This window comes from Panthera tigris, chromosome C1, assembly GCF_018350195.1.
Source record: "Panthera tigris isolate Pti1 chromosome C1, P.tigris_Pti1_mat1.1, whole genome shotgun sequence".
NCBI classification, from domain to species: Eukaryota; Metazoa; Chordata; class Mammalia; order Carnivora; family Felidae; genus Panthera; species Panthera tigris.
The window spans coordinates 201,736,146-201,761,165 of NC_056667.1; the positions used below are offsets into that span (position 1 = coordinate 201,736,146).

Sequence of the window (25,020 nt, forward strand, 5' to 3'; positions counted from 1 at the left end):
GGGAAGTGGGGGGGGGGGGAGGACGGGGGCCAGAGGGGAAGGGGGTGTAGGGGGGGCAGGAGAGACGGAAGAGACTGGAGGGGAGGCACAGGATGGGCTGCAGGGATATGGAAGGGGGACTCTCGCCAAGCGTAACCAGATTCCTAGGGGTCTGGGAGACGGGGTGATGGGGACCTGGGGACAATTGGAGACAGCTGGCTGTGGGGCACTGGCGGGGAGTGAATGCAGTTCTACTTCCCCGTGGCCTGAACTCTCCTCTCCACCCACCCCCCAACTTTGTGCCCTCCAGAGGAGTGTGATTTGGGCTGATGATGACGGAGGCCAGTATGTTAAAAGAGTATGACCCCATGATCTCAGTGGATGGCAGGGCAATTTAGGCATTGAGTACAGGGTAGCAACGAGTGCTGGGGAGAGCTTGGGGAGTAGCTCCCTGATTTCTTGGCAGAGCCCCAGACTGAAGTAACCTTAAAAAAGCAATTAAATCACCTTAAAAAAAAAAAAAACCAGTAAAGAAAAATCAATACTAGGAGAAAGGGGAAGAGAGGCTGGGGGAGGAAGAGGTGGGGTGGAAGCACTAGAAGGGTCTAGGAGTCTAGCCGGGAGGGCAGAGCATGGCAGGGGGCTGCCTGGGTAGGGGGTAGAGAAAGGGGGACTGTCTGTGGTCACTTGGAGACTCGGAGTGCTAACTCGGCAGCTGCTTCCAGTGCCATCCCCACTTTCCCCTCTGGGAGGCCGCCAGACGCAGCCCTGACCCCAGGGGTCTCATCTTCCCAGCTTGGGGGAGCTGGCTTGTGGGGAAGCCCAGCCGCAGTCCCCCACCCTGCCCCCAGGAAGCTACTTTGATGAGAGGCTGGGGACAACACCGCAGGGTGCCAAGGGTGGCCAGGGCAGGGGGCTGGTGGGCTCTGTGCTGGGGCGACGGTGACTGATGGGGCCTGATTTGGTCTCACAGCCAGGGTGGCCCCCGTGGTTCCCTACCCCCACCCCCGGGGTAGCCGCCCGTGGGCCCCTCCTCTGGGCCCAGGCGGGGGCTGCGACTGGCAGGGCAGGCCTGACGCAGGGGAGGGGTGGCCTCTGGGCAGCGGGTGGACCTCGGGCTCTAATCCCCAGCAGCTGCCGTTTCCCTCAGATCGATTCCCTTCTCACTTTTTTTTCAGCTGCTGGTTCCGCGGCTCGGATCGATGGAGCCGCCTCCCCCGCCCCTCTGAGCTTCCTCTCCCTGCTGCTCATTAGTGCCCCGATTAATCAGCCCCCCCTTTCCTCTGGGGGACAAGTGCTTCCTCCCCCATGAGGGCTCACGTTCTCACGCGGGCCCCCCAGAACACAAGCTGCTCCCTGTGACCACCCCAGCCTGGGAGCACCAAGGCACCTGGGCTGCCCACTGGGGCCCCACCCCTGCCTGCCATACCAACCCACATGCCTGTTCCCCTCGGCAAGACAGCAGCCTCACCAGGGCGCCCCTGCCCTATTCTGCCGTCCACCCCCTGCTTCCGCTTCTGAGATAGTACTCCCCATCCAAGCCCGCACATTTCTCCTCCCTCCCAAATCCCCATTTGGGCTCTTCCTCTCCCTCCATTCCACACCCTCTCCTCCACCCATCACACCTCCTCCCTGCTCCTTGGCCCGTTCACCCAACACCCTCCCCCACCCACCAGACAGGTGTGGCAAGGGATTTGGGAAGCGTTTGGGGAAGAAAAATGTGGCCACGGATGTTCAAGTCAGCCAGGGTGCCCTCTGTCCCAGACACAGGAATGACTGAGTTTGGGGGCGGGGGAGGGGGCGGCCAGCATCCCAGGAGGGGGTGGGGGGGGATGGTGGATGTTGAGCCCAGGAGCAAAGGTCCAGGCCAGTCACGAATCTTGGTGGAGTCACCTATGTCCCCTTGTCTGCCTTGCCTGCCCTCCTCTGCCCTCCCCTCCCTCATTCAAACAAGTGGCTCTCCCAAGGAGTTTCTGGAAGCCGCTGTGAGTGGGGTAGTTGGGGGCAGGTGGTGGCCAGGTGCTGGGATCAGGAGTCAGGAGTCAAGAGTCAGGGAGGTGAGGGGGGGGGGTGGTGAAGTCGGCTGAGCCTGGGTGTGGTCCCCCAAAAGTGGCAGAATGAGCTGAGGACTCTGGGTGCAGATCTCTTCCCTGGGTGGCCTGGGAGTGGGGCCATCTGGGGACCCCGTGAGTGCCTAGGGTGTGACAAGAGTTTGGGCGGGGGGCAGCCCGACAAGGTTGTTGAAGGCGGGGGCCGGGGATCCCAGTCCTGGGCTGGGGGCTGCCCCCGCCCCTGGCCTGGCTCCTGCCGCCAGTGCCGCCGGTGAAGCGCTGTTGACATGTCCTGAATTATTAAGCACGGGGTGGGCTCCGGAGCACATGCTGAGCGGAGCGGCTGGGGCTGCGCGGCGTGGCGGAGCAGCGCTCACTCCCTCGCTCGCTCGCTCGCAGGGACACACGCAGGGGCTGACAGCTGTGCTGGTGCTGATAAGGGAAGCCACAAGGAGACGATCGAGGAGAGAGACAAGCAGCAGCAGAGGCAGCAGCAGCAGAGGCAGCACGAGGGCTGCGGAGCTGCTGGGAGTGGGAGTGACTCCCCCACCTCGGGCCCCCACCCTGTCCCTGTCCTCCTCCCGCTTGCCCTGAGTTGAGGAGAGCGGCCGCTGCCACCACCGCCACTCCGGAGGGCACCGGGGGGCTGCCGGCCAGGGAGGGACAGGGGCAGGGAGGCTCTGGCCAGTCCCAGCAGCCGGGGACAGATGCCGATCGAGATTGTGTGCAAAATCAAATTTGCAGAGGAGGATGCGAAACCCAAGGAGAAGGAGGCAGGGGATGAGCAAAGCCTCCTGGGGGCTGCACGGGGGGCAGCAGCCCCCCGGGACCTGGCCACCTTTGCGAGCACCAGCACTCTGCACGGGCTGGGCCGGGCCTGTGGCCCAGGCCCCCATGGACTGCGCAGAACCCTGTGGGCACTGGCCCTACTCACCTCGCTGGCTGCCTTCCTGTACCAGGCGGCTGGCCTGGCCCGGGGCTACCTGACCCGGCCTCACCTGGTGGCAATGGACCCTGCTGCCCCAGCCCCGGTGGCTGGCTTCCCGGCCGTCACCCTCTGCAACATCAACCGCTTCCGGCACTCGGCGCTCAGCGACGCCGACATCTTCCACCTGGCCAATCTGACGGGGCTGCCCCCCAAAGACCGGGACGGGCACCGAGCCGCCGGCCTGCGCTACCCGGAGCCCGACATGGTAGACATCCTCAACCGCACTGGCCACCAGCTTGCCGACATGCTCAAGAGCTGCAACTTCAGTGGGCACCACTGTTCCGCCAGCAACTTCTCTGTGGTGAGTCCTGCCAGCTGGCCTGCCCGGCCTGGGGTGGCCGGAGGCCGGTGGGGGGGTCGGGGGGGGGGAGGTGGCGCGCAGGGGCATCCTCAACAGGGCTCTACAGGGCTTCCCTTCCTTCCGCCACCAGAGGCTGGCCTCGTGTCTCCCCCAAGCCCGGTGTTTCCCTCTAGCTCCCCAGCCGCGGAGCAGGGGACACTCCTAGGGGCTCACCCTGGTGCTGCTGCGGCCGCTCCTCTTCTCGGCTCTGTTGCTGCTGCAGGGCCCAGGTCTGGGCCCGGGGGGCCCGGAGTGGGCCCGGGGTCCCCGAAGCCGGGCAGCTTGCAGGGAAGGAAGGGATGCACCGTGCCAAGGCCGGGCCGACTGACCCCCACTCATCTCTTGTTCCCTTTTTCCTCTGGATTCTTCTCCCCACTGAATGAGGGTGTTGGGGATGGGGTGTCTGGGGGGCTCCAGCAAGAGAGGGACTCAGGGCTGCCTCCTGGGGAGCTGGCCCGACCGGCAGGCTGGATACAGACGATCTTGATCTTCGTGTACACTGGGTGCCAGTGTCTCTTCTCTGTCTCTGTGTCTCTCATACACACCCCCTTTCACAGACTCCCTCACACATCCCTCTTTCATGCTGCCCCTCCAGCCTCTCTCCCTTTCCCTCCCTCCGTTTCCTGGTTCTTGCTGTTCCCTTGCCCGGCTCTGGCTCTTACACTGAGAATCACTTATTCACTCCTATGTGCATGGCTCACCCTCACTGCAACCCAGCAACACACACACACACACACACACACACACACACACACACCTACTGCTCAGGGACAGTTTTCTGCACTCCCTCTCTCATACTCAGTGTCCCTGTCACCACACTCACATGCACACCTGCACACCCACACACCGAGAGCTACCCATTTCTATGCCCAGATCCCAGCTCTTACTTAGCTGCTGAGGATGAGGACAGGGTCACACTGTGGATGCCATCCCCTTTGTGATGCCCCCCGCCCATCTATCTTGATCCCTGCGCCCCATGCGGGGACTGCTGGTGCCATCTCTTACATGTGTGTGGACACAGACACACACACACACACACACACTCTCTCATTGAGATCTGGAGTGTCGGCTTGGGCTGCCCTCCCATGCACACCTCCCACAGTCAGGTGTGAGCTCAGGGGGCGTGTCTTGTGTGCTGTCTGTCTGTCTGTCAGTCAGTGCTCCATTCACCCACACTCACAGGGTATCTATTATCCCTGGTGCTAGAGATCCCCGGTGCACGGTTGACTCCCAGCATTGTGTACATGTGTGTTTACATCCTTGTTACCACTGCCCAGTGCATATGCAAATACGTGGCGCCAACATGGTGCCCACTCCAGCCAGCCTCCAGTGGCCTGCCCCAGGGATGGGGAGGGCGCTTTCCTTCCTCTGGCCCAGGTTCCCATTCGCTCACTCACTGCCTCAGTACAGCAGGAAACGTGCCCCTACTAGGTTCCTCTCACCGCTACCCGTGCCTGCAGCCTCTGGGTCCTCCTGCCACTGGGTGTGGGGGCAGTTGTGTAGAAATGGAGGAAGGGGCAGGAAGGAGGGGTCGTCCTGGGTGGGGGGCACTGGGCTTTTGTGTGGCCACACACCCCTCTTCTAGGAAAAATCACTGCTCCCAAATCCGGGACTGCGAGAGTCCTCAAGAAGGAGGTGAGGTGTAGAGAGTGTGCATGTGGACTTCTGGGTCCATGGAGCCCCTCTGTCTGACATCCTCACCCCTCAGAGTTGGGGGGAGGGAGACACAGCCCAGTCCCAGCAGGTGTTGTTGGGGCAGAAATCAATGGGAGCTTTGTGTCCCTGTGCAGGGAATGGGGGGGGGGGGGTGTGGGTAGAAAGGAAAGGGGAAGTGTGTTGAAACCTCAGTGGGAAGGAGGGTGGCGGGGAGGGAGAGATGGGGAAGGGGGGAGTAAGGTGAGGGAAGCAGGGTGGTGAGGGAAGCAGGGTTTCCTGCCTCGCTCTAGGAAAAGGAGGTGCCCGGAGGATCTGGGAACAGGGAGTCTCTGGGAATCCTGAGGATGGCTAAAGGGGAGGATGGGTGTCCAGCGGGCCCTTTCATACCCTGGGGCTGCAGACAGGAGGGCGACAGAAGTTTGTGGGTCTCAGCTTTGGGGCTGCGGCAGGCCCAAGAAGGGTGGAGGGGCAAAGCAAGCACTGGGGGACAGGAATTCCCCGTTAGAGCCTGCGTTCCCTGTCTCCCACCCAGTCTAGACCCCATATCCTTCTGCCCATCCCCCATCTGCTGAGCGTAACTCTCCCTTGGACCTGGCCTTCGAGGGCTGAGTCTGCTGCAGATTCACCAGGGTCTGGGAGTGCGGGCTGGGATGGCGGTTCATGCCGCAGGGCCGTGGGGCAGATGAGGGTGTACCGCAGGGTGAGATCAGAGAAGGGGCAGGAGATGAACACAAGGGGTCTCTCAGGAGGACACGAGGTCCACAACAGACCCTGCGGTAAGAACACGGAGCTCCTGGTGGGATCGATGGTGGGGAGACGGGTACGGGGATCCGCTGGCAGGGGACCTGCCAGGGTGTGAGTGGTGAGATGGTCAGTGACAAAGACAGGCTTTGGGGAAGGGGCTGGGACGTGTGTTCTGTGGCTTTCCCTGTTTCCTCCTTCCCACTCCCCACTCTGCTGTGACCTTTCCTCCAGAATCCAAGTTAATAAATGTCACATTTTCCAGCCTATTTTTACTCCGGGTAATGTGCCCTCCCCCAGTCCCCTAAGCTGCTGTTCTTGCTTCTGTTACCACTGCAGTCGCTTTCACCCCCACGCTCCCTAATACCCCCTCACCGACTCCCAGTCACTCGCCCAATCAACAGGAGCTCTGAGTGCCTACTGTGTACCTGCTCGGTGGTGCGGGGGGAGAACAAAGAAGGGAAGCCCCAGTCCCCGGTCCCTGTCCTCAGGCAGCCTACACTCTCCTGCTGGAGCAGAGACAGGGACACTCAGAAGCTTAACCAACCATGCAAGAGTTAACCAGCCATGCAGGTGGGTGTCCTGAGCTGCCAGGATCAACTGCCAAAAGAGGCCCATGGGTAGTAAGAGCCCAGACAGAGAGGCCACTCTGGGCGGAAGAGGGCTGGGAAGGTTCACGGGGTGAGGCAGACCTGGGAGGTTTGGAGAGGAGGGGAGAGAGAGAGAGGAAAGAGCTCCTGGGCAGTGGGGGACACTCACCGCTCCACCCATGCGTCCTTCCACCTAGCTTACCCCGTCCGTTCTCCTCTTCCCTTCCGGCTCCTTACTCAGTCTCGTACCCACCCACCCACTCCCACCTCGCCTCCTGCTCTCACCACCTATATGTTCTCTCCCTTCCTCCGATTCCCACCACCATCTGCTCCCCCCACCCTGGTGCTCCGAGCCCCATCCATACTTTCCCCATTGCGGCTTGCTCTCAGCCTGCCCACTTACTCGAAGGCAGAAATCACTCTCTCTCCCTGGGCTTCATCTCTTTAGCTGTAAAATGCAAGGGTGGCTCTAAAATTCAGCTTCTCCTCTCAGCTGGGGAATGTATGGCGGAGCAGTCAAGTGTGTGGTTTCTGGAGCCGGACCGTCTGGATCTGAACCTCGGCTCTCCCCTCTAAGCTGTGTGGCCTTGGAGAAGTCAAAACGCTTCCGTGAGCTTTCGTTTGTTTCTACATCCAGTAAATGCAATATTAGAACCTTAACAAGGCGGGCAGTTGAGAGGATTAAAAAGATGGCCGAGAAGAACTCAGCACACTGCCTGGCGTGCACATAGTGTGTCCTCTGGAAGAGTCCACAATTGCAAGTGCCACTGCCCCAGCTTCCTGCTCTCTTACCTGTCGATTCCCAGCACCACCCGCGGTTGCCGACCCACATGCAGGCATCTTTGCTATTTGCCGTCTCCTGTCTTTCCCCCGGTCTTGATCCTCAGGCCCAGCCCCTCCCCTCCCCTGTTACAGCATTCCCGTGTTACCCACCCCTTCCAAATATTCACGCATGTGTGCGTGCGTGCATGCGTGTGCACAGACTCTCTCCAGATCGGTGCTCTCCCACAGAACATCTCTGGGATGATAGAAATGTATCCGTGCTGTCCAACATGGGAGTCACCAGCCATACTGGCCATTGAGCATCTGACATGTGATTCGTGTGACAGAGAAAATGAATTGTTCAATTCAGAGAGCCGCACGCGGGTAGTGGCAACCGTGGTGGACAGCACAGTTCTCAGTGGACCCAGGAACTAGGTTCAGACTGCAGGACTGGGCAGGGCTAGGAATTCCAGCCGGGGCCAGAGGATATGGGTGGCAGGTGTGGGCTCTGGTTGGAAGCTCTGGCGTCTACGATCTGGGCTGAGGTCCCAGGTTGAGCTGAGGATAGGGCCTGGGTCTGGAGACACGGAGGTGTCTGTTGACATCACATGAACCGATGCACCTTTCTTCCCAGGTGCAGGACATGACCTCAGTCTTTTCTCTTCCATTCTATTGTCTGGAAAATTGAGGCGTGGGGGAGGTGGAAAATCCTGGAGGAGGCAGGGGTAGGATGCAGCCCCTCTCTGTGGGTCGTCAGGGGTCCAGCCACTCCCTGGAGGGGCAGGTGACCAGGGACGTGTGGGCACTTCACTGTCCCCATTCCCTCTTGGCTCTCAGACCTCCCTCCCCCTCCCAACCCTCCTTCCCCACTCGCTGGTGACTGCCGTGACTATTAATCACTCGCCCTGTTCTCTTCCTCTCTACTAATCAGGCACAATTAGACAAGGCCTCTTCCAGCTGGGCAGTCCCCCTCCCTGCCCTCCTCCCTCCTCTCCCAGCCCCACCCCGGCTGCCAGCCAGGACAGCTCAGAGGCAGGGGGGCAGCATGCATTCGGCCCTCTAGCCCTCCCTGGCTCCCCCATGCCAGATCCTGGCAATCCCCTGCCTTCGATCCCAGCTTCCTCCGAAGCTCACGGCTTCCTCCTAAGCCCGTTCCCTTCCCTGGTGTGGTCAGGGCGGTACTGATCAGCTCTGCCCTGCCTCCTCGGTTGTGGGAAGGCTACCCCATGAGCGTGACAACTCCATACCTTGGCTACTGGCTCCTGAGGGCCTGAGGGTTGCCCCCTGCCCCCTCGACTCAGGAACGGACAGGCTTCCCTCTGAGGTTGGCGCAGGCCTCTTACCTACCAGACAAGCTTACCTCTTACCCTCACCCTCTGTCCAGCCCCTCTGCCCTGTCCTCTCTTAAGGCATGAATCTTGAGAACATTTAGTTCAACATCTAGTTCAGGGTTGTCCTGCCTTCAGGAGCCAGGCAGGTCAGGTAGGGGAGGGCACACGTTAGGGAAGGGTGGGGTCTGAGCAGAAGGGAAGATCACTTATCCCCAGGGGAGCCGCTGTCCCTCAGCCCCAGCTAACTCACGACCGGGTCGGGGATGCCCAGTGTTTGGGGGTGGGGGCAGGGTCTTCCAATTTGTCCAGGGAAGCCCAAGTCTTGATGATTTGAATAAAAATTTTCCTGACTTTAAGAAATATTTTGAGGGCTACCTACAAGTCACAGCTTGCAGAACCCAGTGTTTGCTCTCCCCACCGCCTGCCCCAGAGCTGGCTGCTGGCCCTCCTGGTGGTGGTGCCCTCAGTCTGGCTGCTTCCCATTGGCCACAAGTGGAATTGGTGGTGGGGGATTCAAATGGTGTGGCCAAGCACCCAAGGGCGGGGGCTGTTATTGTTGCAGAGGACTGGTCTTCCAGGGCAGCGGGGAGGGCCAGGAGGGACCTGCCCCACCCGGCCCCACTCAGCAGCCCTGTGGCCTCTTCATTAATCAGGAATCAGCCCCGAGCTGGGCTCATTATCAGCTCAGCTTCTTGTGGCACTGCCGGAAGATGCTGATTAGCATTTGAAGAAATGGCCCCAGTATCCCCCTCCTGTCCTCCCTCTGTCTCCCCTACCCATGCTCCTTGCAGGATTCCCACCCTTGCCCTTTGGATTCCAGGGAGAAATCTTCTCCCTCTTGTGGCTGGCGGCAGGGCTGCCCCTGCCAGTCCCAGGCTAGGGGGCAGAAAGGAACAGGAATGGGTGGCAGGGAGGCAGGGGCATCCCAGGGGGCACTAGGAGGGCTGAGTTTCAGCGCTGCTCAGGTTGAGGCCCCTGAGTCAGTGGGTTCCACTGGGCGGGAGTGAGTGCAGGGTGGAGACAGCGTGGTCAAGGAGAAATGGACAGTCACCCTGGAGAGGGGAGGAGGGCAGCCTCAGGCTGGTGGGTTATCAGCGTTGCCCTGTCCTTCCATGCTCTCGGCAATGCCACCTCTGTCTCGTGCCGGGAGGTCGGGGGGGGGGGGGTGGACAGCCAGAACCTTGGTCAGGAGACCTGAGGGTTAGGGTCTTGGAGCCATCCAGATGAATCCAGATGAATGGGGGTGGGAAGGTGGGAGGAGGACAGAGACAAGGAGGGTGGAGAGGAGAAGGTTCAGAGTGCTGTGTGTGTTTCCAGAAAGGGGTTGGTGGGGGGAGTGTTTGCACTTCTTCCCCTGGCTCCCAAGCTGGGGACCCGCAGCGTTGGAAATCCAACCCCGGGCCCCCTCTAACGTTCACCATGCCCTTGGGACACCCGTTTGGGGTTGGAGGGGGAGCAGTTCCAGAGAGACAGGCATGGGCTGCAGCAGCCGAGGCGGCAGCGAGAGTTCAGAGAGGAGCCACGGGATGATTAAGGGGAAATGGAGGACTGATTTAGGAGGAAAGATTAAAGGAGCTAAATCCGTGGCGCTTGGCTCAGCGGTGACTAAGCGTGGACAGGATAATAGCTTACAAATGTGTGAAAGGTGTAAATACCAAATGGGGGGAGGGGAGGCGGCTCGGCAGGCCAGGGGAGCGGGGACAGGCACTGGTCAGGCCCCACGGGGGGAACTGGGGACTCCTGGGAGACTGCCCGGTAGGGCTGGCCCCTCTCCAGTGGGGGTGCAGGGGAGGGAAACGGGGTTGGGGCTCCCCAGGTTCCAAGCGGGTTGTCGGGGCGCAGCTTCGCGGGCCCGGTGCTGACCTCCACGTTCCACTCCCGCAACACAGAGGACCTGAGGTTCAAATCCCATCGGAGTCCGTCTGCGCCCCTCGGCCCCAGGCCTTTCCCGCCGCTCCCGGGCCCTCCAGCTGCCCCCAGAGAACTGTTCCCCCGGGCCCCCGCCCTGCCGTCCGGGCTTGCGCCCCCTCGGCCCTCCCCGGCCGCGGCGGGCGGCGGGAGGCGGTGTCTCCCTCCGCGGTGGAAGCCTCTGGCTTCTGCTGTGTGCGGAGGTCACTTTGCCGAGGAGCCGGGAGCCGGGGGAATGCAAATGAGGCAAACCCAGGGAGGAGAGCCGAGGCGCCCGGAGGAGACGGGAGGGAGGGCGCTCGGGCGCGGTGATGGATGCTTGCCCCGCGGGAGGGAGGAGGGGGCGGCGGGGAGCGCGCGGCGGTGGGTGCGGCCCTCGGGGTGCGGGTGGGCCCGGCCCGGATGCCCGGGTGCGTGTGCTGGGGTGGGGGGCGCACACCCACACACCCACCGCCACCTGCTCAGTCTTGGCCCGGGAACTCCCGCCCGGCCGTGGGTGTGTGCCGCACTGTGTCAACAAAACTCTCTAACGAATAACTTTGCGTCCAGGGGCGGCAATGTCAGGCAAGGGCTTCGTTACAAATTAAAAATATTCTCGCCTGGAAAACTGCCTTTCTAGGGTTTAAGGCCTAAGTGGTAGCTACCTGGGAGCAGGTTTACGGGTTTACCTGCGTGCTGGACACCCTGCGCGCTCCTCTCCCGTGGAAACGCGGCGCACTCCTGGAGTCACCGCATTCTTCTACGGCCCCAAGCTCTCCTGGCTCCCAGAGCGACCTCGGCCTGGAGTCACGCGGCCTTGACCGCCCCCTACTTCTCTTCCACCGCAGCTCACACATTTACATTTGAACAAACACTGCTCCCATTTCCTCCCGGACCTGGGAGCGGGCGCGCTTCGACCCTGGGGAGGAGGTTGCTCTGAAAAGCACCTGGCTGGCTGTGGGGGTGTGGTAGGGGAGGAGGCCAGGCCTGCTTGGGGGTGGGGGGTGGGGGGGTGGGCATTCTCCGGTCTGGACCGTGTGGCGGGAACCCAAGCCCTTCCGGTGCGGGTGAGTGAGCTTGCTCCGGGAAGCTCTACCCTCCAACCCCAATCCCCCTGCCGGAGGACTTGTGGGATTCCCGTCACAGCAATAGTCCCAGGCAGTAATGATCTGCCTATACGTGTGATTGTTCTATTTTGTTCCCGGCTGCTGTGCACCTGCCTCATAGTGTAGGTGGCTCGATAAACACGTTTTGAATGAATGAATCCCTTTGCAGCCAGACAGCAAACGCCTTCAGGGCAGAGACTGTCTGTTTTGTTCTCTGAACAATCCCCGGCACCAAGCACAGTGCCTGACACAGTGCACAGCCTCAAAGAATAGTGACGGGCACATAAATGCTGTTTTAACACCTGCCATTTCTTGAGCACCTACTATTTGCCAGTGCTGTGACAGGTGTGTATCATCACACAGTGGATATGAGCACAGGCTTGGGCATCGGACTGCCTGGTACCCTGCTGTGCCATGATATGCGACCCTGGCAGGTTCCCTACCCTCTTTGGGCTTCTAGTATTTTGTCTCTACAATGGGGTTAAGAGACCTCTAGTGCAGGGTTTTTGTGGGAATTAAGGAGTGAATTTATATAAAGTGCCCAGGGCCATGCCTGACACAGAGTAAGCACTAAATAAATGTTAGATGTTGCTATGATTTATGTATATCATCTCTTACCTCATAACACAGATCCGAGAGGTTCAGTGACTGAATCCGAATCCCACAGACAATATAGGCAGGCCTCAGATGTGAACCAGGCTGGACTGCAGGCCTGTTCATTCAGTGCTGCTTCTCATCCGGTAGGAGAGCCGTATCCCTGTTCCCGGGGCGGGTGGTTCACTCTGACAGAGCCCCATCCCCTAAGAAACACAGTCTCTCCCAAATTGCTGGGAGAGCCTTTACCAAGGTGCACGGTGCCCTGAGAATGGGACCAGTGGGAATCCAAGATCAAAATGCTACACCAATGTCAAGTATACTTCAATGAGGAAGAAAGAAAGAAAGAAAGAAAGAAAGAGAAAGAAAGAAAGAAAGAAAAAGAAAGAAAGAAAGAGAAAAAGAAAGAGCTGCACCATTTGGCAAGAAGTCCCATTCACAAATCTATACCCCATACCATACCCCTTCCCTTATCTTTCTTGAACACCCTACCACACCCCACTCTGAATTTATCTCTAATCCTCATAACTAACTTCAGGAGAAGTTACCACTTCCCTTTCACAGATGCGCAATCCTAGGCTCAGAGAGATTAAATCATGCATCCTTACCCAAGGTTACTTGTCAACGGTTGGTGGCATAGCCAGGATTTGAACCCTGTTCTGTAGGATTCCAAAACACGTGCCCCTTTCCCCATGTTATGAAGCTATGATATGTGTATCCATTTCCAGCACCCCCTCCAGTGGTCGATCTCTGCCCCAGGTTTTATTGGTCTCTATGACACTCTTGTTACTAATATTGAGGACTCATGTATATTATTTCACTCTGCAGATGCCTCTTTCATACACTTACAACCGCCCTATGAAATAAGTCAGGCAAGAATTTCTATTTCCACTTGACCGATGAGGAAACTGAGGTCCAGAGAAGTCAATAAATCACTTTACTAGCCAAGGTTACACAAGGCTGTCAGTGGTAGAGCTAAAGCTGACACCAGGGTCTGCTGACCCCTCAGGGGGGGTTAGAGGACAGTGTTGGGGCCAGTGGAGGAGAGGGACTGGACTCTGAATTTGCCCCGTCTTCCTATGTGTCCTTGGATACGTACCTTGCCACCCCTCTGTTGTGGCCTTTGCACGATGATGCCCTCTTCCTTCCCCATCGAGGAGGATAGAGAGGCAGGAGCCTTTGAACTTGGACACTTGGGCCACCCCTGAGTGTTGTTTCAAGAGCTGTTCGGCCTGGGGTGTTACTCACAGTCCAGAACGGATGAAGATGCACCCCCTTCCACTGGCCACCCCCACGGACTCCAGGGCACCACAGGGTTAAAGGGAATTCATTCCAGAGGCCTGAGTGAGAGGCCCAGGCCTGGACCACATCAGGGGAGGGCTGACGGAATGTGGGGCAGGAGGAAGCTCTTATGGAAAAGTTGGGGGGGAGGCGCCAGGGCCTTAGCAGAGGCAGGGTGCCCAGAAGGCAGTGGAGATAAAAGCCTAGGCTGCAGATTAGCTCTGGGATTAGCCCAGCCTTGGCTGCTTGGCTTCTTATCTCCTGGAGGCCCCTGGCCCTCTCCCCCCACAGCTCTGAGCCCTGGCCCCGCTAATTGCCTGTTAACCCCGTGGGCTCCGTGACTGCAGGGAGGATGAGGGGTGGGGAGGGCTGGGGGTGCATGCAAGCCAGCCAAGGAGAGCTTTCCTGGGGGAAATGGGAGCTGTGGGTAGATGGAACCCAAGAGGCTGTGAGGAGCCAAGGCTCAGAGTAGGGAGCTCAGAGAGGACAGATCCCTCCCAACCTCTGATGTTGTCCGGGGCAGACCTGGAGGAGGGGGCAGGGAGAAGGAAAGGGGGGCATGCCCGGGGAAGGGTTCTTGGCTTGGCAGCAGCAGTCTCAGGCCCAGGGGAGAGTCTAGTAGGAAGATAAGAGATGGGGACTGGACACCTCGGCTAGGATAAACAGGCTGCAGATGCAGAGGGCAAAGGAAAGGAAAGGACAGGGCGCAGCCAGGCCAATGGGAGAGGAAGACAGAGGCCAGGGGGATGGGCTGGCTGACAGAGGGCAAGGGACCGAGAAACAGAGGCCAGATGGGATAATTTATCAGATGCTGAGGACAGGCAGGCCAGGAGAATAGAGAAGGGCCGTGAGACACAGAGATCAGAGGGACAGAGACTAGGGAGTCAGACTCAAGTCAGGGTCCAGGCCAAGAAAGGGTGGGCTGGTCTGAGAGGGACAGGCGGAGGGCTGGCCAAAAGGAAAAGAAAGGACCCTTGGAAGGGTCCAAGGGTCCACACGCAGCACAGACAGATTCCCGTCTAGAAGCTTATTCAGCCCGGGGCCAGAGGGATTCTGGGAGGCCATGTGCTCAGCCTAGGGTCAGGAGGGCGGACCCAGGAGCTAAGGCAGAAAGCGAGGCGGGGGGGGGGGGGGGGGGGGGCGGGTTGTGCAGACCAAAGGCAGAGGTAGGGGTCTGAGATGGGAGGGGTCTGAGATGGGAGATACAGAGGTAGGGGTCTGAGCCTCTAAGGCTGAGGGCTGGTAGTGGGTCATTTGGAGACAGACCCTCGGCCCACTCCGGCACATCCTAGCCTAGCACCTGCCCCTTTCCGCTGCGGGGCCCTGGACTCTCCTGTATGCATTCCCTCCTTCTGGGCCAGTCCATGGGGAAGAAAGCAGTGACCAGCCTGGGGGACCTTGAGGCAGAGCGGCCGTGCCGTCTCCATGGAAGAGGCTGTGGGCTGTGCCGCCACCAGGGTTCTGCCACTTAGGAGCTGGCAGTTCCACCCGCCGCTGCCTGCCTGGCCCGGGGACCGTCTCCGGGGCAACGCTCTGCTCTGCCCAGCGGTCGGGCCTGACCTGGGCTGTGCAAGTGGCCCGGCCCTGCCAGTCTGGCCTGTCCCTTCCCTGCAGAGTATCTCCATCAGACCCGGAGCACGTCCACCCACCGTCACCCCCACTCTGCACAACCCCCTCGAGGGCAGGGGTGCCAGGTAACCACCCCCCCTCCAAAGCCATTGTAGTCAAAGTCTTCCTGGTTACCCCTGCCCTACACAGGGCCGGGCTCAGTGTCATGCAGAATGGTCTGTGTGTACTTACTGGAGGTATTGAAAGGGAGGCTGCCCAAGGCCCGCCCAGGGTCAGGAGCCTACCAGAGTCATTTAGTCACCGGATACGCACCCGCCAGGTGTTTTATAAGCACTAATTCTGCTTTGGCACTGGGCTCAGTTCCGTTCGGATCTCTTGTCGTTTACTGGCTGTGTGCCTTTAGTCAACTCACTTTCCCTCCCTGGGCTTCCTCACCATTAAATGGGGGCAACGATACTTTCCTCATGTGGTTTTCCAGAAGGCAAAGGAGAGCCCTTCTCAAAGGAGAAAATAAATCAAAAGCACCATAGTGTAAGACCTTTGGTAGGGTTCACCTGGCACTCCTTCCCTCCACCTCACGCCTTCTACGAGTTGTACTGGGGTCTGCGCAGGCCGAAATGGGCTCTGAGCCTCTCAGCTGCGGGGAGTCCACAGTCCTTCGGGCTGGGTCAGGCTGAGCTGTGGAGAGGCCGCGACGGTTCCTGGTGATCAGGGGGAGCCACCGGGGCGGTGCTGCACAACGGGGGTGGGGGGTAGCTCACTAAACCTAAACGGGTCCCCCATACAGTCCACGCCTTGTTTGGCCTCTCAGCTGGAGCATTCACTCAAACCAGCGGCATCAGCAAGAGCTGATTCCAGCATCTTCTTGGCCCGAAGTAGGAAGAGGGCGGCCGCCTTGAGATTTGAGTCAAATACTTATGTATTCTTCCCATCTACCCTTCCCACCCCCCCTGGGGACCCAGGAATCTTGCACCAAGCCCCTCTCCGGGTTCCCCTCCTTCCAGTAACACGTTGTCAGAGCGCAGACCTAAAGTGGAGCTGTCCTACGGGACTCTCACCCGTTCATTTTGGGCCTTTCTACTTGAAGTACGGTCCACGTGCCAGCGGTTGTTAGAAATGCAGAATCTCCGTCTTGTCCGCCTCCCCTTGCCAACACACACGACTGAACCAGAAACTGCATTTTAACAAGGTCCCCAGGTGCTTTGTGTACAATACAGTTTGAGAAGCAATGATCTTGGAGACCTTGGTAAATCAACCCATCTCTCTGAGCCTCAATTTCCTCATCTGATAGAGGGGGATGTGAGGATTCCATTGGAAAGAGCACGTTAAGCATTTAGTCAGTGCCTGGGCACAGCGAATGCTCTGGGACTGTCAGCCATGCCTACTCTTGCCCCACAGATAGACGTGCAGCATGGAGTGGGCAAGGCTGATACAGACAGGGTCAAGGACTGGAACCCAGAAATTGGTCAGGGGGAGAAGCAGGAGGGAGGGACAATGAACTGAGGGGCAGCAGATCTGGGGAACAAAGAATGAGGAAGGTGTGGGGCGCCTGGGTGGCTCAGCCTCTTGATTTCAGCTCAGGTCATGATTTCATGGTTCGTGAGTTGGAGCCCCACCTTGGGCTCTGCACTTACAGTGCAGAGACTGCTTGGGATTCTCTGTCTCCCTCTGTCTCTGCCCCTGCTCATGCCCCACCCTTCACTCACTCAAAATAAATAAACGTTAAAAAAAAATGAAAGGCTTAGAAACAGGTACTCCCTGACCCCTTATCCCAAAAGAGAGGGTTAGCTTTCCAAAAAAAAAAAAAAAAAGCGCGAGGAAGATGTACGGAAGTGGAATGGAAGGGAAGGAGGAAGTGGTGGGGGAGGGGACAGACGGGTGTTAAATCACTCACCTCTCTCATTTCTCACCTGCCTCATTTCAGCTGGTGGGACTGAGAGGGAGCTGGGGTTTGGGATGGCAGGTGGCAGCTGTGGGTTGTGGGAACAGCTCAAGTCTTGCATCCAGATGAATTCCGCCTCTCCTACCGACTAGTTGACTGGTTGTGTGGCCTTGAGCAAGTCACATCACCTCTCTGAGCTGCAGTTTCCTGGTCTATAAAAGCCAAGTAATTTAAATCTATCCATATCGGAGTTGCTGAGTGCATGAAATGGGGGTGGGGGGGTGGGGGTGGATGTAGCCATGATTTGTAAATTGCAAGGTGCTTGTTAGACACGTGTTTGTTTGAGGATCTGCAGGCAGGATATTTGGGTGACAGAAGACTTGACCCTGCTCCCCAGACAACGGTGCCCCAGGCCCCCAGTTCTTAGAAATCATCCTTCCTGCTGCCCACAACCCAGCCCCTCTCCCTTCTACACCCTTTCTCTGAAGCTAGGCATTTAGGATATCTTTTCCCCAACACCGCCCAAGCCTTTTCTCCCAGCTTTTACCAGCTGGAAATGTTTCCAAGGAGAGGGGAGAGGGAGCACGAGAGTGATTGAGGGCACTGACCCCTTGCCCCCAGGGAAGGTGCTGCCTGTGATGGGTTTGACCCGGGGGCTCGTCTCTGTGGGGTGAGCCTGGCAGCGGGGCACCTGCCTCCGCCTCTCTCTTGACCCCCGCTCCCCAGCTGCTGCGCAACGACCCCATCGCAGCTCCTGGCCGGCGGGCCTTCGGCATCCATCTCCGGGACGCCAGCGCCATCTGGTGTCCATTCTTGGGAACCCTCCGTAGTGGAAAAGAGCTTCGTTTGGTGTGTCAGTAACTGCTTATAAGCTTTCCTCCTGCCGGCCGCTGGGCCAGTGCTGGGGACACCAAACCCACTGCTCCTGTGCAGCATAAACCTCAGTGGGGGAGATGTTGACACTGAACAAGGACAACCAGATAAACAAGATAATCTCAGGTCTTGGTATACAATGAGCAAACCGATGAACACCTGCGGAGGATCACCCTAAGTGTGTGTGTGGTATATGTGCGTGTGTCTGAAGACGGGACACTTGGGGCGCCTGGGTGGCTCAGTCGGTTAAGCGTCCGATCTCGTCTCAGGTCATGCTCTCACAGTTCGTGGGTTCGAGCCCCGCGTCCGCTCCGTGCTGAAAGCTCAGAGCCTGGAGCCTGTTTCAGATTCTATGTCTCCCTCTCTCTCCCTGCCCCTCCCCTGTTCACGCTCTGTCTCTGTCTCAAAAGTAAATAAACATTTAAAAAAAATGAAGAGGGGGGCACTTAAGCTGAGACTTAAAAGACAGCTAACCATGCCAAAGGTGGGGGGAGGTGGCATTCCAGGAGGGAGAAATAAATGAACAAAGACCAGAGGAAGGAAAGGTGCTCCATGGGTTTGAATTTGTCAGAGATCTGGGGGTAGAGTGGCAGGAGAGGTCATGACACATGGCGATTTTTCAGGCTAGGGAAGGAGTTTGGCTTTATCCTCTGGGGAACGTTGGGCTCCAAGCCAGCAAGGGACTCAATTGGATCCCTGTACTTTACAATGGGCACTCTGGCTGCTGTGTGTGGGGGGGTGCCAGGAGCGAGAGGCAAGGATGGCTGAAGGCAGACCAGTTAGGAGCCCGGAGCGAGGTGGGAGATGCTGGTGAAAGAGGGGACACAAGATGGAATGAAAGTGCTTGGATTCCAAATAGATTTCAGGAGTAGAGTTGCCCAGCTCATATTCTGGATTGAATGTAGGAGTGAAGGAGAGGGGGAAAAGTCAGAGATTCTGACTTGAGAAATGGGGTAGATGGTGGGGCCCTTAAATCAGAGGGACGGAGCACAGAAGATCGCAAGAGTTCTGCTATTGATACTCTAAGCTGGAGATGTCTTTTAATCAGCTAAGAGAGGATGTCAGTAGAAAATATAGAGCTTAGGGAAGAGGCTGGGCTGTAGAGTGGTTGCTGTTGGACAGCGATGTCCAGGCAGGTGGGCCCTCTCACAGGACAGGGAGCCTTGAGCTGCAGGAATTGTCTTAGCTTCACCTCCTCTCTTCCTCTCTCTCACCCCCCTGCCCCAGGTGTATACTCGCTATGGGAAGTGTTATACCTTTAACGCGGATCCACAGAGTTCACTGCCCAGTCGGGCTGGGGGCATGGGCAGTGGCCTGGAGATCATGTTGGACATCCAGCAGGAGGAATACCTGCCCATCTGGAGAGAGACAAGTATGCAGGGAAAGGGACAGGGACCGATTTGGGGGCTCCAGCCTGGGCCCTCTGCCTGGGAGGGGTTTCCAACGGTCCGCATCTCCACTGTGCAGATGAGACATCGTTTGAGGCCGGCATCCGAGTGCAGATCCATAGCCAAGAGGAGCCACCCTACATCCACCAGTTGGGCTTTGGCGTGTCCCCAGGCTTCCAAACCTTCGTGTCCTGCCAGGAACAGCGGGTGAGCACCTCCAGCTGGGCCCTGGATTGGACACTGGGCAGGGTCTTTGGGCCCAGAGGGGATGCTGACCAGACCTACCCTCCAGAAGCTCACAGGCCACCAGGCCACTCATGGACTTTGCTGAGGTTGTGGGCAATGGAGGGCCAGGTGGGCCTTTTGGGCATGACCCCATTATGCACCCCCTCTGCAGCTGACCTATCTGCCCCAGCCCTGGGGCAACTGCCGGGCAGAGAGCGGGCTCAGGGAGCCTGAGCTTCAGGGCTACTCAGCCTACAGTGTGTCTGCCTGCCGGCTGCGCTGTGAAAAGGAGGCCGTGCTTCAGCGCTGCCACTGCCGGATGGTGCACATGCCAGGTGGGCACCCTCCCCTCCCGCCAGCCCTCCGTGCCCCCCTGCCAGGCTCCAGAACCTCCAGGGGCAGAACACTGCTCATGTGCACGAGCAAGTGCATGTGTACAACAACATGTGTGCGTGTCTACACTCACGTGAGTGTATGCGTATGTGTTTGGGACTTTATAAATGTTTTCACGTGTGCGTATGGCAATGCACGCATGCATGTTTGTGGGCCTGTTGATGCGCACTTCTGCATACGTGGGCTTACGTACATTTGGGCTTGTGTATTTGAGGCGGTTGTGTGCATGTGCTGGTACACATGCGTACAGATGTGTGTGCATGTGTGCATGCAGGCAATGTGCATTCGTTTGATGCACATATGCATGTGTACATTTTCGGGCGTACATGCACGAGCATGTGTACGCTCATGCATGTACAGGGATGTGCAAACATGTACGTCTGTGCGCGCGCATGTGCGTGCCCGCATTTGGGAGCGTGGTGGGGGAGAGGGGGTGGAACCATAGACTCCAGGAATAATCTTCTCTCCTTTCAGGCAATGAGACCATCTGCCCGCCAAATATCTACATCGAGTGTGCCGACCACACACTGGGTCCGTGCTGCCTTCTCCCCTCCCCTGCCTCTCCATCGCCTCCCTCTTCACCCCCCCTGTCTGCTGTTCTCCTCATTGCCTTGGCCCCCTTCCTCCTATTCTCTCCCTGGACACTCCCTCCAGGGTTGAGCCTTATCCCATACCTCCAGGGGGTCTGAGGACTTTGCAGGTGTGGACACTTGGGTAAGTGGAGGCAGCAGGGTAGGGGTTGCAGAAAAACCAGGACTGGGAGTGAAGGGTTGGGTTTCTGTGGTGGCTCCACCAACGAGCTCACCCTCTCTGGGGAAGCGAAATGACTTCTCTCTTGGTCTGAGGAAACATGCGCTGCTATCAGTGTGGGTAAGGCAAACCCCATCTGGCCATAGGTCTCACCTGGGGTGCGATTCACTCATTCTTTCCTCCATCCATCCATCCATCCATCCATTCATTCCTCTGCAGATGGTGGCAGCCTGGGCTGGTGCTGGAGGTGAGAGTGGGAACGAGAGGCCGCCCTCGTGGAGCAGGGCTGTGAGCAGGCACCGTGCTGGCACAGGCACAGCCTTGGTCCTTGGATAGGGGGAAACACAGGGGTGCTACAAGGCCCCAGGGATGGGCGTGCAGCTCCACCTGGGAAGGCAGGACGATCCTTGGAGGAGGTGATAGATTGATTAGCTGAGATTTGAAGGGTGTGGAAGAGTCAGCCTGGTGAAAAGGGGGGGACATGTTCTACGCAGTGGGAACAGTTCAGTGCTAAACACCTGTAGCCGGAAAGAGAGTTGGGAGGGGAATCACGGAAAGGTCAGTGTGGCTCGAGGGCAGAGAACACAGGAGGTGGGGAGGGGGGAGGCAAGACTGGAAGAGGCTCTGGGAAGCCAACAATGGCTTAAGGCAAGGCAAGAATGCCATCTGATGTTATCAAGGTGACTCCGATTAGCTGTGGAGAAGGGATGGTGGAAGTTAAGACCAGAAGCAGAGCAACCAGTCAGGTGAACACTGCAGTAATCCAGATGATGGGGCCCCCAGGGAGGGAGAGACATGACAGGAAGTGGAACTGAGACCTTCTCTGTCCCGCATTCCAACTGCGTCGGCCAAAGGGGCAGTGGGAGAGTGTTTAATGAAGGGGCAGATGTGTGAGCAGGGACTTTAGTTGTCCAGAATTTTGGGGTGTACTGTTAGGCAATGGGGAGCCACTGAAAGTTCTAGAGAGGTATTGGGATGATAAGGAGTGAATGCCATTTGCTGCTTTACAGGGTAAAGGAAGGGAGCGCCTCTGGGGCCCAGGCAGAGACGTGTGGCTGTCCCAGAGGACGGGAACTCCGGCCACAAGAGGGGGAAGCAGTCTCAGCCAACCAATGGCCTGGTGGTGAGGAAGCTGGGGAAAGAAATATCCTGGCATCTCTCCCCTCCTTGCTCTCTGACCCTGCTGGGGTCTCCCACTGGCCAAACCCAACTCAAAGCCAGAAGACAAGGGAGTCTAGGTAATGCATTTGGCAGAGAGACCTGCCTCCTAGACACAGAGAAAAGTGGAGGAGAGTGAAGAGTGGATCTGAAGGGGGGAACAAAGAAAATCCAGCATATGAAACATAGCATCTGTCCTTCTGCCCATCTGTCCACCCATCCACCCACTCATCCATCTGCATATGTGAAAACATGCATATAATCCCATTCATCCGGCATCCTCTCCAAGCCCCGTGTGTGTCTGAGATCTCGTGTGAATGGCTCTGACGGATGGGCTGTGTCCTCCGTCTGCACCATGAGGACTCCTCAGCCCCAAAGGGCTAGGACACAGAAAGATAAGCCTGTAGGAGGGTGCTGGGGGGTTCTGCCCTCACCCACTTTCTTAGGTGGTCTGAAGCTGGTCCAGGAAGGAACTCCCAGCCAGTCCCCCTTAGGCAGTGCCAGGGTGGCCAGTAGAGGCCCTCAGTGAGGACCTGCCTGCCTCAGGACAGCCCCTATGCCTTCTCCCTGCAGCCAGTGGGCCTCTGGGCCACCTGCCCCCCCCCCCACCACTGCAGTTGGTACCTCTGTGTTGCAGACTCCTTGGGTGGGGGCACCGAGGGCCCGTGTTTCTGCCCTACTCCCTGCAACCTGACCCGCTACGGGAAAGAAATCTCCATGGTCAGGATCCCCAACAGGGGCTCAGCCCGGTACCTGGCAAGGAAGTACAACCGCAACGAAACCTACATACGGTATGTGTGTGTGTGTGTGTGTGTGTGTGTGTGTGTGTCTTTAGTAGAGGCCACCTGCAACAGGCCTGGTCCATGATGGAGACTGGGAGTGGGCGTATCTTTCTTACTAATGAGTCTTCTGCCAGGAATGCCTTTCATGATCCCTTTCTTCTAATTAATCCCTACCCATCCCCCAAGTCACATCCTGTGTCCCCACCTCCAGGGATGCCCTTCTTGATCCAAACACCTTTCTTCTGAGCCCCCACAGCACTCTGTACCTCTCTCGGTCATTGCACTTAATGGTTGTTTTACAGCCCTCTGCTTGTGTCTCCCCAACCCCCCCCCACCCAAGCAACCTGGGAGCCATTAAATGCACATTGAGAGAATGCTGTGCCAAGGGAGAGGGACAAGGTGGCCTTCAGAAGAGGCCTCATTGAGTCTTGGGTCTGGTCCCCTGCAGTCAATCTACAAAGGGAACATCCTGTGGGTGCCAGGGTACCAGGGTGTGGGTCCTGTGGGGACAGAGGTGATTACACCACAAAGCTCCTGCCACAATTTGTGGGTGAGGCCACGTTTGATAGTGAGGTGCTGATCGTCAGGCCTCCGCTGAGATTAATGGGCGGGGCAGGTGAAGCAGGGAAGGCATGTGTGGGGCCTCTGAGGACCCTGGGTGTGTGACAGGAGGAGACAGGGTGGGGGAGAGGCATCCCAACTAGAGAACTGTGGGATCATATACAGACCAGCCTGAGCAGTGGGGAGGCTGTGTGGAGAGAAGCAGATAAGAAAGAAGTCTGGATAAGAAGGTGCAGATCACAGGCAGTCTTGGAAGTCTGGAAAAAGAATTTTGGGGTGTACTGTTAGGCAAAGGGGAGCCACTGAAAGTTCTAGAGAGGTATTGGGATGATACAGAGTGAATGCCATTTGCTGCCTTACAGAAGGCAGGAGGGGCTCCTTCAGGCCCAGGAGGTTTCTGTTTGTTTGTTTTTATTTTTGTGTTCGTTGTTTTAATGTTTATTTTTGAGAGAGTGCACGAGAGGGGGAGGTGCAGAGAGGGGGTGGGGGCGGCGGATCCAAAGCGGTCTCCACACTGATAGCAGACAGCCCTATGTGGGGCTCAAACTCATGAACTGTGAGATCATGACCTGAGCTGAAGCCAGACACTCGACCGACTGAGCCACCCAGGTGCCCCCAGGCCCAGGAGTTTCGTTTTGCTCTCCCAGGCCCTTGGCTAACCCTCAAAATATGAAACAGACATGCATCTGGGACTGTCTTCCCTCACAGCCTTTGGGAGTCTGAGGGTGGTCACCAGCTTCTTGGTGCAGGGGACTCAGATCAGGATGGCCCCACAGGGACACCCTGCTTCCTGTCTCCACAGGGAGAACTTCTTGGTCCTTGATGTCTTTTTTGAAGCCCTGACCTCTGAGGCCATGGAGCAGCGAGCGGCCTACGGCCTGTCAGCCCTACTGGGTGAGACGAGGCCCTGACCCAGATTCCATGGGGGCAGATGAGCCCAGCCTGTGCCTCTGACCCTGCTCTTGTGCGCCCCAGGAGACCTCGGGGGACAGATGGGCCTATTCATCGGGGCCAGCATCCTCACCCTGCTGGAGATCCTGGACTATATCTATGAGGCAAGGGATGGGGGCCTGGTGGGGGCCACCCAGAGGGGGCGTGGAGGGTAGGAGGAGGGGCTGTGGGAAAAGCAGGGGGCAGTACAGTCTTCCTGGTGCAGCTGGCTTGGCTGCAAAGCCGGGGTTCTTGGCCAGGGTCTCCTGACTGGCTGGAAGGCTAGGGGGTGCTGAGGAGTCAGGAGAAGGGGATGGGTGGGGAGGATTGGGGAGTCCTAATGGGGGTTTACTGGGGAAGCAAGTCCTACAAGGTGGACCTGGTGAGGCCTGCCCTTCTCCTCTACCAAGTTTCCTGAGCCCGCTGCTGTCCCCTCACTCTGAACCCCAAGGTGTCCTGGGACCGACTGAAGCGGGTGTGGCGTCGTCCCAAGACCCCCCTGCGGACCTCCACTGGGGGCATCTCCACCCTGGGGCTGCAGGAGCTGAAGGAGCAGGTGAGGGCGAGCTCTGCAGAGTGCAGCCGGTGCCCTCTCCCGGGACTGAAGGCCTCGGCAACTTCCGAACTAGCCTGGCCAAGCTCTACCTGGGTTCCCTGGAAGCCCCTACCCTAGGGGGCGAGGAAAGGCTGGCTGCTGCGGGGTAGGGGGGGGCGGCGGGGCATGGGGGCAGGGCTTGCATTCTCCACGTCCCGCTCCCTCTTTACCTTGCAGAGTCCATGCCCAAGCCGGGGCTGTGCTGAGGGTGGGGGAGCCAGCGGCCTGCTCCCCAACCACCACCACCCTCCTGGTCCCCGAGGAGGCCTCTTTGAAGACTTTGCTTGCTAGGATGGTGCTGTGTCTAAAAAGACCCAGGTGTCTGGGACCCCTCCCAGGATCCCCAACAGTCTCCTCCTGATCCTGGGACACAAGGCCAGGGCGTGACCCAAGGGGAGGGGGAGAGGGCGGTGCTCACTGGGAGGGTGGGGACTCAGTTCACCAGCTCTGGTGCCAGCTACTTTGCACAAGGGTCCTTCTTGTCCACACCTCCCACCCCCAGGCTGGTGCCCAGGGAGGGCTGGAGGGGAGGGAAGGAAAGGAGAGAGGGAGATGGAAGAAGGGGCCCACCCAGCAGGGGTGGAACCCCCTGTACATTTGTATATATT

At 58.4% G+C, this 25,020-nt stretch overlaps 1 protein-coding gene across 2 annotated transcripts; it reads left to right on the forward strand.

Moving 5' to 3' along the window:
- Positions 1 to 2,722: 2,722 nt before the first annotated feature.
- Positions 2,723 to 24,772, forward strand: ASIC4 (acid sensing ion channel subunit family member 4). Of its 2 annotated transcripts, XM_042997657.1 has the most exons (10): positions 2,738 to 3,319; positions 18,858 to 19,002; positions 19,098 to 19,225; positions 19,416 to 19,578; positions 20,111 to 20,167; positions 22,182 to 22,335; positions 23,690 to 23,781; positions 23,863 to 23,942; positions 24,269 to 24,373; positions 24,590 to 24,772. In XM_042997657.1, the coding sequence occupies exons 1-10, from the start codon at positions 2,738 to 2,740 to the stop codon at positions 24,701 to 24,703; spliced, it is 1,620 nt and encodes a 539-aa protein (XP_042853591.1). In that variant the 3' UTR covers positions 24,704 to 24,772. The 2 variants fall into 2 exon arrangements, with proteins under 2 accessions (XP_042853590.1, XP_042853591.1); XM_042997656.1 differs by lacking the exon at positions 20,111 to 20,167 and having other exon boundaries at positions 2,723 to 3,319.
- Positions 24,773 to 25,020: the final 248 nt, after the last annotated feature.

Coding starts and splice junctions, on each gene's coding strand:
- ASIC4 (XM_042997657.1), top strand. CDS start 2,738: ATGCCGATCGAGATTGTGTGCAAAATCAAATTTGCAGAGGAGGATGCG. Junction 3,320..18,857: donor CCGCCAGCAACTTCTCTGTG/GTGAGTCCTGCC, acceptor CCCCTGCCCCAG/GTGTATACTCGCTATGGGAA. Junction 19,003..19,097: donor GCCCATCTGGAGAGAGACAA/GTATGCAGGGAA, acceptor TCCACTGTGCAG/ATGAGACATCGTTTGAGGCC.